Consider the following 14,982-nt stretch of genomic DNA (forward strand, 5'->3'; position numbering starts at 1 on the left):
AACTCCAGAATTTCTCTTTGGTTCTTTTATAAATTCTTTTTTTATATTCCCTATTTGGCGAGGCATTGTTCTTATAATTTTCTTTAGTTTTTTAGACATTATTTCCTTCATTTATTTGACTTTTTAAAAAATAGCTAATTTAAAATCTTTGTCTATTAAGTCCAATATCTGTGTTTCCTCAGGGACAGTTTCTACTGACTACTGTTCTTCTTGTGTATGGGCTATACTTTCCTTTTTCTTTGTGTATTTGTAATTTTTTAAAAATTTATTTATTTTTGGCTGCATTGGTCTTCTTTGCTGCAAGTGGGCTTTCTCTAGTTGCAAAGAACAGGAGCTACTCTTCATTGCGGTGTGCGGGCTTCTCATTGCGGTGGCTTCTTTTGTTGCATAGCACATGCTCTAGGCACGCGGGCTTCAGTAGTTGTGGCACATGGGCTCTAGAGTGCAGGCTCAGTAGTTGTGGCACACGGGCTTAGTTGGTCCACGGCATTTGGGATCTTCCTGGACCAGGGCTTGAACCCGTGTCCCCTGCATTGGCAGGTGGATTCTTAACCACTGTGCCACCAGGGAAGCCCTGTATTTGTAATTTTTTGTTGAAATCTAGATCGTTTGTATAATACAATATAGTAACCATGGTGCTTGATTTGATTTGAAGATGTTTTTATTTTCATTTTCTGCCTAACAAATCAATACTTGGTCTTTCACTGGAATTTTAGCATTTCAAGTGCAGAGTGTCTTGTTCACCATTTTATCCTCAGTAGCACAGTTCTTAGTACACAATATGCATTTAATCAATAGCCATTTAAAAGAGTAAATAAGTGAGCGAACCATAAGGACTTGCATCACGAAAGTGGGTTTTTTTGGCTTTTTTTTTTGGCCGCGCTGGGTCTTCATTGCTGCACACAGGCTTCCTCTAGTTGTGGCGAGTGGGGGCTACTCTTTGTTGCAGTGCACGGACTTCTCATTGCGGTGGCTTCTCTTGTTGCTGAGCGCAGGCTGTAGGCACACGGGCTTCAGTAGTTGCAGCATGCAGGCTCAGTAGTTGCAGCATGCAGGCTCAGTAGTTGTGGCACGTGCGCCCCAGAGTGTGCAGACTTCAGTAGTTGCAGCGTGTGGGCTCAGTAGGTGCGGCACACAGGCTCTAGAGCACACTGGCTTCAGTAGTTGCGGTGCGCAAGCTCAGTAATTGTGGTACATTGGCTCAGTTGCCTGTGGCATGTGGTATCTTCCCAGACCAGAGATCGAACCGATGTCCCCTGCATTGGCAGGTGGATTCTTAACCACTGGACCACCTGGGAAGTCCCATGAAAGTGTTAGATTTAAAAGAGGGCCACATAAGTTAGGAACCACTGCTACAGGATTTCAGAATAGGAGTAAGCTTATTTCTGTTCCTGGCATCATAACTACATCAGAGAGGAGGTTGACTTGGAACTTGATCTTGAGTGCTGAATAAAATTCCCGTAAGTATAGATGAGAAAGGAGACAGTGATGCTTCCTGTTTGGTTTTTTTTCGGTTTTTGCTTTTTTTGTTTGGTTGGGTTTTTTTTGTTTTTTGTTTCTGTTAATTTTTGGGAGCTCATTGGACAGGTACTTTATTATCTTTCTCCATTTTGGAGGAATACTTCTCAGACTTCCATGTGTATACAGATCACATGTGGGATCTTTTTTAAAATGTAGATTCTGATTCAGCAGGTCTGGGTGGGGCCCATGAATCAGCTTTTTAAAAAATTTTTAATGTTTTTAAATTGAAATATAGTTGATTTACAATGTTGTGTTAGTTTCTGGTGTACAGCAAAGTGATTCAGTTATAAGTATATATACATATACTTATATATATATATGCATCCATATATATGTATATGTACTTATTTAGATTCTTTTCCATTATACAAGGGTTTATTACAAGGTATAGAATATAGTTCCATGTGCTATACAGTAGGATCTTGTTGTTTATCTATTTTATATATAGTAGATTGTATCTGCTAATCCCAAAGTTCTAATTTATCACTCCCTGCCTTTCCTCTTTGGTAACCATAAGTTTGTTTTCTACGTCTTCAGTGAGTTTGTTTCTGTTTTGTAAATAGGTTCATTTGTGTCATTTTATTTATATCATATGATGTTTGTCTTTCTCTGTTTGACTTATTTCACTTACTATGATAATCTCTAAGTCCATGCATGTTGCTGCAAATGGCATTATTTCTTTTTTTTATGGCTGAGTAATATTCCATTTTATATATATATATATATATATATATATATATATATATATATATATCTCACATCTTCTTTATCTATTCATCTGTCGATGGACACTTAGGTTGTTTCTGTGTCTTAGCTATTGTAAATAGTACTGCTGTGAACATTGGGGTGCACGTATCTTTTCCAATTAGAGTTTTCTCCAGATACATGCCCAGGAGTGGAATTGCTGGATCATATGGTAATCATGAGTATTATGTTGGCTGTGAGTTTGTGATAAATAACTTTTATTATGTTGAGATATGTTCCCTCTATACCAACTTTAGTAAGAGTTTTTATCATTAATGGATATTTCACAAAAATAAACTCAAAATGGATTAAAGACCTAAACATAAGACCGGATACTATAAAATTCTTAGAGGAAAACATAGGCAGAACACTCTTTGACATAAATTGCAGCAATATCTTTTTTGATCCGTCTCCTAGAGTAATGGAAATAAAAAGAAAAAAAAAAACCTAATTAAACCCAAAAGCTTTTGCACAGCAAAGGAAACCGTCAACAAAATGAAAAGACAACGCACGGAATAGGAGAAAATATTTGCAAGTGATGTGACCGACAATGGATTAATCTCCAAAACTTACAAACAGCTCATATGGCTTAATATCAGAAAAACAAACAACCCAATCAAAAAATGGGCGGGAGACCTATATAGGCATTTCACCAAAGAAGATATACAGATGGCCAAGAGGCACGTGAAAAGATGCTCAACATCGCTAACTATTAGAGAAATGCAAATCAAAACTACAATGAGATACTACCTCACACCAGTCAGAATGGCCATCATTACAAAGTCTACAAACAGTAAATGCTGGAGAGAGTGTGGAGAAAAGGGAACCCTCCTGTACTGGTGGGAATATAAATTGGTATAGCCACTATGAAGAACAGTATGGAGGTTCCTTAAAAAACTAAAAATAGAGCTAACATATGATCCAGTAATCCCACTCCTGAGCATATATCTGGAGAAAACCATGGTTCAAAAGGATACATGCACCCCAGTGTTCATTGCAGTGCTGTTTACAATAGCTAAGACATGGAAACAGTCTAAATATCCATTGACAGCTGAATGGGTAAAGAAGATGTGGTTACATATATATACAATGGAATATTACTCAGCCATTAAGAAGAATGATGGATGGACCTAGAGTCTTTCATACAGAGTGAAGTAAGTCAGACAGAGAAAGACAAATATCATATGATATTGTTTATATGTGGAATCTAAAAAAATGATACAAATGAACTTATTTACAAAATAGAAACAGACTCACAGACTTAGAGAATGAATTTATGGTTACCAGGGGGAAGGGTGGGGGGAGGGATAGATTGGGAGTTTGAGATTAACATGTACACACTGCTGTATTTAAAATATATAACCCTATTAGAATTTTTTAATGTTTCTTTATGTGTATACACAGGATAATTTTATAGATGTAAACATTATGTTTAATTGTATTCAATAACATGAACACAAACGTGGAATGATAATAAAATAAGATAACCAACAAGGACCTACTGTATAGCACAGCAAATTCTGCTTAGTAGTCTGTAATAACCTAAATGGGAAAAGAGCTTGAAAAAGAATAGATACATGTGTATGTATAACTGAATCACTTTGCTGTACACCTGAAACTAACACAACATTGTTAATCAACTATACTCTAATATAAAATAAAAATTTTTTAAATTCTTAAAAAAGAATGGATGTTGAATTTTATCAAATGCTTTTTCTGCAGCTATTGAGATGATCACATGGTTTTTGTCTTTTCTTCTGTTGATGTCGTGTATCACATTGATTGATTTGCATATGTTGAACCATCCTTGTGACCCTCAGATGAATCCAGCTTAATCATGGTGTATGATCCTTTTGTTTGTTTGTTAGTTTTGCGGTACGCGGGCCTCTCACTGTTGTGACCTCTCCTGTTGCGGAGCACATGCTCTGGACGCACAGGTTCAGCGACCATTGCTCACGGGCCCAGCCGCTCCACAGCATGTGGGATCTTCCCGGACCGGGGCATGAACCCGTGTCCCCTGCATCAGCAGGCCGACTCTCAACCACTGCGCCACCAGGGAAGCCCGTATGATCCTTTTTAATGTGTTGGTGGATTTGGTTTGCTAATATTTTGTGGAGGATTTTCACATCTATATTCATCAAAAATATTGTATGGTAATTTTCTTTTTTTGTGGTATCTTTGTCTGGTTTGGGTATCAAGGTGATAGTGGCTTCATACAATGACTTTGGGAGTTTTCCCTCCCCTTTGATCTTTTGGAAGAATTTGAGCAGGATTGATATAAGTTCTTCTTTGTATGTTTAGTAATCTCTCAGTGAAGCCATCCAGCTCTGGACTTTTGTTTGAAGGAAGTTTTTTAAAATTACAGATTCTGTTTCACTTCTAGTGATCAGTCTGTTCAAATTCTCTATTTCTTCTTGATTCAGTTTTGGTGGGCTGTATGTTTCTAGAAACTGGTCCATTTCTTCTAGGTTGTCCAACTTGTTGGCACATAATTGTTCGTAGTATTCTCTTATGGATTTTTGTATTTCTGTGGTATTGGTTGTTATTTCTCCTCTTTCATTTCTTATTTTATTTTGGTCCTCTTTTCTTCTTGGTGATCCCTGCCAGAGGTTTGTCGATTTTTTTCCTTTCAAAACACCAGCTCTTGGTTTTTATTTGATTTGGTGATTTTTATTTGGTGATTATTTCTATGTTTTATTTTGTTTTATTTTATTTTATTTGGGGGAGTGTATGCAGGCCTCTCACTGTTGTAGCCTCTCCCATTGCGGAGCACAGGCTCCACACGTGCAGGCTCAGCGGCCATGGCCCACGGGCCCAGCCGCTCCGCAGCGTGTGGGATCTTCCTGGACCAGGGCACGAACCCGTATCCCCTGCATCAGCAGGTGGACTCTCAACCACTGCACCACCAGGGAAGTCCTCTATTGTTTTTTAAATTTCTGTTTTATTTATTTCCTCTCTGATCTTTATTATTTCCTTCCTTCTGCTGACTTTAGGTTTTGCTTTTTCTTCTTCTAATTCTTTTAGGTGGTAGGTTAGGTTGTTGATTTGAGAAATTTCTTGTTTTTTGAGCAAGTCCTGTGTCACTATGAACTTCCCTCTTAGGACTGCTTTTGCTGCATTTCATAGCTTTTGTATGGTTGTGTTTTCATTGTCATTTGTCTCAAGGTTTTTTTAAAATTTCATTGTTGAGCCATTAGTTTTTTAGTAGCATATTGTTTAGTTTCCCTGTAATCATTTTTTCTCATTTTTCTCTCTGCAGTTGATTTCCACTTTCATGCTGTTGTGATCAAAAAAGATGCTTGAAATAATTTCTATTCTTTTAAATTTGTTTAGGCTTGTCATGTGTCCTAGTATGTGGTCTATCCCAGAGAATATTCCATGTGTGCTTGAAAAGAATGTAGTCTGTTTTGGGGGGATGTCATGTCCTGAAAATATCAATTAAGTCTAACTGTTCTATTGTGTCATTTACGATCTCTGTTGCTTTATTGATTTTCTGTCTGGAAGATCTGTCCATTGATGTCAGAGGGGTGTTAAAGTCTCCTATTATTATTATATTTCCATCAGTTTCTCCCTTTATGTCCATTAGTATTTGTTTTATGTAGTTGCTTCTATATTGGGTTCATATATGGTTCATATTTGTTGAGTGAAAAAATGAAATATCTGGGTCTCTTTTCTCACTTGTAAAATTAGATTCTTAGATTTGATGAGAGCATGTGAACAGTGAAAGCAGTGAAAATTTAGGTTTCCTCTTTGACTCTTCCTAGTACTTCTAAGCTGAGGGAAGCTTAGAAAAGCCACTCACTTCATACCCAAATCCCAGGGATGTAAGGATGAAGCAAGAATGTCTTTGAAAGTTTTTTGTAAGCTGCAACAGTGTTAATAACAAGAGAGGTTGGTAATTTTCTTCAAGTTGTTGCTACTTTTCTAGCACCAAAATTTGATGATTCTTCATTTTAAAGAAATTGAACTTTTTGGAGTAACAGTTTAAGATTTTATTTTATTTAAAAGAGGTGTAAGAATTAGAGGGATGATATCTTTTTTGGTGCTTTTGTCTTACAAATGATTTGTAGTGTATAAAAGACCCTGTGTGAAAGTACTTCTTGATACTTTTATATTTAGAAAACTGCCTAGTGATAAATTTTAGATGTGTTATTTAGCCATTGTGATTTATAATCAGAGTGGAATTTTAAAAGAATTTTAATAATTTTTTGCCTGTTTTTTAGTAATATTTTTTGAGTTTTCTATCATAAGTTACCAATAATAATGGGCTAATAAAGTACAATATTTGGAGAGGGGACGCAGTAGAAGGGCTTTAGTATAATCAGTTTTTACTTTCTGTTTCAGCCGGAAAGTGAAATTTCAACCACAGCAGATGATTATAGTTCAGAGGTAAGGATAAGTAACACTGTGATTGGCATTTCATATATTTTTGAAATTACTGTTGATTATTAGTACTTTATTACTTGCAACTCACATGCTTTATGTTTTTATAAAAATAATAAGAATATAGCACAGTACGATGTAATGTAAATGACCTAGAAAACCTGAAGTTTATATTTTTCTGACATATCTTTTTTTCAGATTATTAACTGAAGTCTTAAATCTGTTTGAATAAGTTGGTCCTTAATTAGATTGAGGCCTTGTTTTAGTTTCCAGGAAAGTGTTTGAAATTGGGTTTCTAGGATACATGATATAAGGTATCCATATTTAACACAGTAAACATTTCATATTATAGGGTATTTTATTTTGTGTAATGCTTTTTACAACTGCTTGAATTCTAGTTAATTACATAAATTCATTTATTGAAATTAATGTTGCAGTAGTGATTTTTAATTTAGGTGATAAAAGCTAACGTGGGCATTGGACACTTTAGGGAATACCTTCTTTTTGTGTTAATAAGTGTATGTCATTTTATCTTTTTCTTATTCTTTTAGATATGATTGTCATTTTTTTTGGTCCAGTATTTGAGGACATGGAAAACTTTACTTTGAATGGTTCAACAATTCAGTGTATTCTATAAGTTTTGATTTATTGTAGGTGTCTATTAGGAAAGAAAAAAAGCTTCATGTACTTAAATGAACTTATTACTGTTTTGGATTGCTAATGGGAGTGAAAACTTTTACACTTCAAAAGTTTAATGTGTTTAAAAGCTGGGAATATACTTATTAGTGATCTGGTCAGGGAAATAATTAACCAACGTTAAATAAATAAATTAGTTCCCAGTTTAGGCTACATAAATTTGCCTTTATGGGAAGTATCTCAGTTTAAAATTACAGCTTGCAATTCAGAGAATCTGCACTTGTGACTTTAAATTTGGGGCTTAGGTATGAAAACATTGCTTTTCTCTTCCATAATACCTTAATTCTTAGAGCTTGTCTTTTTTAATTGAAGTTTAAGATGGTTTGGCACTTGAACTACTGGTGACTTTTGGGCAGCCCAGGACTCCACAAATGCATTTTTTTTCTTTATACCAAAGTGAATTTTTTAAATAATCCAAGTGGCTACAGATCAGACCATCTAATACATGCCTGTGAAATTTGGTTAAAATTTATATTTTAAATTTTTATTGTGATACCTAGTAAATATGATGTGCTTCAAAATGAGGTACAAATAATTTTAAATATAAGTCCTACAGATAAAAGTTAAAGCATGTGGTCCAGGTCTTCCCTGGTGGTTCAGTGGTTAAGAAGCTGTCCTGACAATGCACACGGGTTCAAGCCCATGTCTGGGAAGATCCCACGTGTAATGGAGCAACTAACCCCATGCGCCACAACTACTGAGCCTGTGCTCTAGAGCCCGCGAGCCACAACTACTGAGCCTGCGTGCCACAACTACTGAAGCCCACGTGCCTAGAGACCATACTGTGCCACAAAGAGAAGCCACCGCAATGAGAAGCCCACGTGCTGCAACTAGAGGAAGCCTGTGCGCAGCAGTGAAGACCCAATGCAGCCAAAAATAAATAAACAAATAAATTTATTTTTTTAAAAAGTAATACGGGGCTTCCCTGGTGGCGCAGTGGTTGAGAGTCCGCCTGCCGATGCAGGGGACGCGGGTTCGTGCCCCGGTCCGGGAGGATCCCGCATGCCACGGAGCGACTGGGCCCGTGAGCCAGGGCTGCTGAGCCTGCGCGTCCGGAGCCTGTGCTCCACAACGGAAGAGGCCGCGGCAGTGGGAGGCCCGCGTACCGCAAAAAAAAAAAAAAAAAAAAAAAAAAAAAAAAAAGTAATACGAATTAAAAAACAAAGCATGTTGTCCATGATTTAACAATAAGAAATATATTTTACATATATATGTGTATGTAATTTTATATATTTACATATGTATTACATATATGTGTATAGTTGTATACATGAATAATTGTGCACATGAGTAATATATACATATTCATACATACATATTTTTTTAAACCAAACTTTCAGGAAAAGATACTTTACTATGTGACCAGTCCTCTGATACTTTCTAACACTGGTCACAAAAATTCAATTGATTAGCTGATTTATAAGTTGAAAAAATTAGTGATTTTGAAGGTTACGTTGAAAGATAGTTATGAAATAATCTTTGACAGATTTGACCAGATTTGAATCATAATCCTTCTAATATTATCCATTTGGGGCCTAGATTCATAATGGATTATACTTTGAGAAATTTACATATTTTACTATGTGTATAGAAAATAGTATAAAATTGATAGTCTGTGAAATATTTGATGTCTCATGAAGATTGCTAAAATGGGTACTGCTTCAATCCATGATACTCTGGACTAGTTTTGGGTCTTTAGCTACTTGATTTAATGACATTGGACTGGTTTGACTGAACTAGAATTTCAGAGGACTTCTAAGCCATATTCACATTCTTAGGAGGCAGAAAAATCTTCAGTAGGTCAAATTTATAAACCAAAGAATACACAACATGCTAAGTCAACTATATTTCAATAAAAATAAAAAAATAAACAAGAAGTAAATCTCACACTGTAATACTCTTCATATTAGAACTCTTCAGGGACCCCTAAAATGAAATTCCTTTCTAGGCAACACATATAACTTCACTACAAATAACAGATTTATGAAGTATAACAGTCTTGGCTGCTCTGGTTTGCAATTGAATATTCTTAAAATTTCAAAATTACATGGTTTTAATCATAAGACACATAATTATCTTGTATTTTGTCTAAATATCACTGTCATTTTTCTGGTACATAGGGAAATAAGGTGATGTAAAAGAGAAGGGGCTTTGGAGCCAGAAAGTCCTATTTTCAAATTTCAGCTTATTCACCTCTGAGCAGGATGAATTTGGACACATCACTTAAACTCTGAAATACAGTTTCCTTACCTGTAAAATAGGGGAAATAATATCTATATCACAGGGTAGTTTTGAGGGTTATTTGGTAATTTTAGTATGATGTTTGATATATAAAAAACAATCAGCAAAGCTTGTGGTTTTTTTTTACTGTGCTTCACTAGATGTATGCTTTTCTTCACACTAAGTTTATATGAAACAAATGAGTGATGAGAATTCTTTCAACAGTTTATTCTCAGAAGGATTTCAGATTCTGATTCTATGTTTAATTAGCAATTAGTTTAGAAATTTTATTTTGATAGATAACGGTATGTGCTTAATGTTCTTGACTTCTGTGGCTAGTATACCCCTTGGATTAAAAAATGGATTCAGGTCTAGAAAGGATTAGTCAGATAATTTTATCCTGTGATCTCCCGAAAATCTGTTCTGTATAAAAATATATCCAATTATGTATACTAGAGAAATCAGACTAAATAAAAAATACCCTTCTTACGAGTTAATTTAAATTATACATAATCTTTTCAGTTCTTGGTGAAGGGACATTTCATATCTAAAATACCATATTTACATAAAATATTTTTATCAATACCATTAGAGCAGGGTTATTTGGGGAAAGTTGGAAATGCTACAGGCAACATACAGAGATAAGACAAGTAAATAAATATGCTTTGCTATGTATAGAAAGATGAAATGATAATAGGGCATACAGTCTTTTTATGGACTTCAACTGATTATTCAGAACTTCTTAACCAAGTCACTTACAGGACTCAACGACATTTATGAAGTGACTGGCTGGAGTTGGAGACATAGCCTATAGCCATCCATTAAGTAACGTAAACTTAGCTTTTCAACTTCGACTTGGGTTTCTTTCTTTCTTCTTTTTAACTTCACCTTATTTTCATTTTCTCCCTCCCTGTCTCAGCTTATATATTGAAGGTGTACAACATGGTGCTTGATACTTAACTTTGACTTTGAATGAATGATCTTAACTTCATTAGTTTCTTGGCTCTAATTCCAGGAGTCACCTAGGCACACTGAACTCCTATAATTTTTATGAACTATTAGATTCTTCTTATTTTTTATTAAAACATCCATTATTAATATTTTTGTACATACTGCCAAATTAAGTATAATAAGGATATGGTGTTAATCATAAATAGTGAGTTGTTCTTCTGTGATTTTGAACTGATGTCCACTGAAAGGAAAAGTTTTTGTGTGAAGAACATTTTATGATTTTTAAAATAAGAGTCATCTTTCCTCTGATTCTTTCTGAATAGCAGTATTTTTAGGAGATGATACTTACTCTACAGAACATTTTAAAATTTAGAATGTACCTTATTTGTACTTTCCCAAATCTTCAAGTTGTCTACACAGATTGAGAAAATTATGAATTCAAAAAGACTATATTAGTATAGCCTAAAGGCTAAATGACTTTGAAAAATGCCACAGTAAAGAATGATATTAAGTAAAGTTAAGGTTTCTTCAGTTGGAGGAGTCTGTTCATCTAATCTTCATGTTTCAAGCTATTAATGTGCCTTCATATTATGATTTATCAAGTATTGTGTTAAAACGCTAGTGTAAGAAGATGAGATAAATGCTCTACCTGTTAGGTATCAGTGAAGTAATTATCTAGATTAAAAAATATAATCATTTATTGCTAACTATTAATGATCCTAATCTGTTGAGTGTTTCTTTTCTAACTTTGAAATATAGTTTAGTTCTGGTGTATAATCTCTTACTACCTATTTACATGATATTAAAATTTAAAGAACTGTTAATATTAACAAGATTTTAGTATTTATTATAATAACAATTAAGTTTTGAAAACAGTCATGTAGTATTTTAAGAAGCCAATACATATGACTTGCTCAAGTGTGAAATGTGCTCAACTTAGAGAAAAGTTAAGCTGAATGTTGGCTATTTAATGTGTTAGATTCAATTATTATAAATAGATAACTAATTTATGTAAGTGATATCATCACTACTTAAAGGAATATCCTTTGCTTAATATGATATTTGAAAATATTCATAAAATCCATTTCATTATACTGTTACCCTAAAGGAGAAGTTTAGTAGATGTTTATCAAAGTGCTTCATTTCAAAATCAAGAAAAGCTAATTGGAAAAAAAAAAAAAAGCTAATTGAAATTTAGAATTTAATTTGAAAGTTATTGCAAGTGACTTTATTAATAATCTTAATAGAGTTAGTATTGCTGTGTTTTAATAGTTTTCACAAATTCTAATAATGTGTTGCCATAAAGGTGAAATTTTTTTTTAACTTTAAGCTTTGGTTTTTGAAATTATCCTTGGGGAAAAAAAAGGAATCAGACTCTGGAAAGAACTCTTAATTAGGATCTTCACTTTTTAAAGTGGTGCGATCCATATCAACCTAATCCTAATTCTAAGTTATTCTATTCTGTGTATTTCAACAGTAAAAACTTCATTATCTTGGATTCTGTTAACAGAATTGTGAGAAATTAAACATAAACAGGAATGAAATTCACTTGTTTGCTGTTAGGGGGAAGGAAGGTATTATTGAGTAGATTAATTGATCTGAAATTAATCTCCCACCAGGTCAACCCCAGAGACATATTCTGCCAACCTCCTGCGTCCTACCACAAAATGTCTGTGATAGAGACATCTGTATTCTGGAAAATCTCCACATCTGTCAGAGTTGGCATGGCTATCATAGTACACTCAGGGGAAAGTTCTTGGAGGAGTTTTCCTCAGCTCTTGACATCTCCTCCTACTTCTTCACCTGCTTGCCAACCTTCAATAGATTTACATCAGTAAACAGTTTTACTTTAAAATGAATAGGGCTTAATCAAAAAACAATTATTTAAATGATTTTAAGGAAGTGTTTTGTAGAGGAGGATCTTGTAACTAGATGTTTATAGTTATTCTTCTGAAGACAAAAGAGAAACTGTACTTAGAACCTTAATTCACTTAAATGAAAATGTATATAGCACAGTGTCTTTTGCATTGTAAGCACTCAAATGTATGAGGAATTCTTTGGCATTTGAAATGGTCATAATGTCTCTAAGATGTTTAAATTTAATCACTATATCTGTTTTTGCCAATGAGGCATTTTCCTTAGGCATAAGAAAAGCATGAGTACAGTTAGCACAAATATAATTGTTAGCTTTAAATAAAATTCTAAAACCATAATATTTCAGGAAATTGTTTTTATACAGGTAAATGGTTGCAGTTTTGTGACGAGAACAGGAAAGCCTACAAATTTATTAAGGGTACAGTATTTAAAACTACTCATTATACTAATGTTTTATTCTATTTAAAACCATTTGGTTACTAACAAAGCTTTTCCCTGTATGTACTTCTTTCATTGTGTGATTTCTAAATGCTTTTAATGTGTAACAAAACAAAATTATCCACCTTTTGGTATAAAACTCAATTGTAACTGAATTTGCAGATATCTTGTTTTTGCTCTTGAGGTATATATATCACATTAGCAACAAAGTAGGTTGTCATGCCAGTAAACTCCCACGTGATGAGTGATGTTTAAAATTAGACTTTGCTGTAGGATTCAGATTTTGAGTCCCTTTTCCTGAGGGAATGTTGCTAGTACTGAATTATTAAAAATCTGGATTGGTTTAGGAAGAAGAATTTGTTGTTGACGATTCTTATTCTGAACATGGAGCACAGTACAATCAGACCCACCTAGAGATGATGGAAAATGAATTGGCTGGGAAACAACATGAGATTGAAGAGCTAAACAGAGAACTAGAAGAAATGAGGGCCACCTGTGGGACTGAAGGACTGAAGCAGGTGTGTTTACCTTATGTGGCTTTTGGTTTGTTACAAAACAAAAATAGGAAATTTGAATGATAGTATAGGTACATTCTTTAAAGATGGGTTTTTTAAAATGGTAACTTCAAGTCACCTCATAATATTTGTCCTTATACACATCATAAACAACATCGCTTAAAACTAGTCCATTAACAAGGCTAATATAATGAGATCTTTTTTTTAACTTTATGAGATAGCTAGACTGACATCACTTCAGTAGGGATAGATGTTTTTGTAAGCAGCCTGAGAGAAAATTATGTTGCATACCACATCAGTCAATATATTGACTTAAACTCATTAAAAATGTCAGCCAGTCTTTGTAAGTAACTTCTTGTGGTTAAAATAACATCTGTTGTTTGTGGCAGTCGGTTATGAAAACAAGGTGAAATAAGACATTGATAAGGATGACAGAATATATTTCAGTTTCATCTTCTTTAGAAACAAGTAAGGCTTAAACATGCCTATGATGGTAATGCCTACAAACATTGGAGCATCCCTAAATATAAAGACACTTGTCCTTCTGGAAGTAGATATATGGATAAGTCAAATCTAATGTATTTTGTTCCCTAGTTCAGATGGTTTTTTAAAAGTTGATTTGGAAGTAAAACTAATTCCCGCAAGATAATAGCTTTCAAATATGCTTACAGATTGTGATAATTCTGCCAATGCATTTTTTTTTTTTTTTTTTTTTTTTTTTTTTTTTTTGTGGTACGCGGGCCAGCGGCCATGGCTCACGGGCCCAGCCGCTCCGTGGCACGTGGGATCCTCCCGGCCCGGGGCACGAACCAGTGTCCTCCTGTATTGGCAGGCGGACTCTCAACCACTGCACCACCAGGGAAGCCCCTGCCAATGCATTTTGAATATCATATTTTTGAAGAAGTTAGCTGTACTAATATTTAATTTTGTTAAAAAAATTAAATATAGCACATTTAATTTTCACTGATGTTTTTTAGTTGCAAGAATTTGAAGCTGCCATTAAACAGAGAGATGGCATCATAACCCAACTCACTGCTAATTTACAACAAGCGAGAAGAGAAAAGGATGAGACAATGAGAGAATTTTTAGAGTTGACAGAACAGAGTCAAAAATTACAGATTCAATTCCAGCATGTAAGTATTACTAATAGAACAAAATTTATTAAATTTTTAGGAATGAATTAAAAAAACTTTTCTTATATTTTCCAGAACAAATAAATATTTAAAAGCCATTTGCTTATTATGTATTATTTTGAAAAAACTAGTAAATACTTGTTATGTTAACCAGGAATTTAATTCATACTTCTTGAGTGGTTTTGTGCTATTATTTTCTTTGTACTTCTTCCTCATCTGTATTTTAAAATCTCCTAAGTCTGATAAGGTGGATTTTTGCAGAAATTAACCTGTAGTTAACATCCAACCTTTGTCAACCCTGGTATGATTTCATTTTAGTTAGGTTCTGAAACGGTCACTAGACTGAATATATTCCACTTACCTTTAATTAGAGCCGTAGGAATCTGATTGTATTAATTAAGGTTTCTGTTGGCAAGTAACAGAAAATAATTTTAGATAAGGGAGGAATTTGTCAGCTTAGGTAATGTAATCATACTCATCTGATCAGCTATGGCAGCATGTTTGCT

General features: G+C 34.3%; 1 protein-coding gene across 11 annotated transcripts in view; it reads left to right on the forward strand.

Moving 5' to 3' along the window:
• Positions 1-14,982, forward strand: part of AKAP9 (A-kinase anchoring protein 9) — a 150,630-nt gene that overhangs the window by 23,615 nt on the left and 112,033 nt on the right. For 10 of the 11 annotated variants that reach the window (XM_032642522.1, XM_032642524.1, XM_032642525.1 and 7 more), the window contains exons 3-6: positions 6,610-6,654; positions 12,755-12,808; positions 13,176-13,346; positions 14,321-14,476. In XM_032642522.1, the coding sequence (XP_032498413.1) occupies positions 6,610-6,654; positions 12,755-12,808; positions 13,176-13,346; positions 14,321-14,476 (426 nt within the window). The remainder of the gene's footprint in view (positions 1-6,609; positions 6,655-12,754; positions 12,809-13,175; positions 13,347-14,320; positions 14,477-14,982) is intronic. The other variant, XM_032642526.1, reaches the window with a different exon arrangement.

Source organism: Phocoena sinus, chromosome 9 (assembly GCF_008692025.1).
Source record: "Phocoena sinus isolate mPhoSin1 chromosome 9, mPhoSin1.pri, whole genome shotgun sequence".
Taxonomy (NCBI): Eukaryota; Metazoa; Chordata; class Mammalia; order Artiodactyla; family Phocoenidae; genus Phocoena; species Phocoena sinus.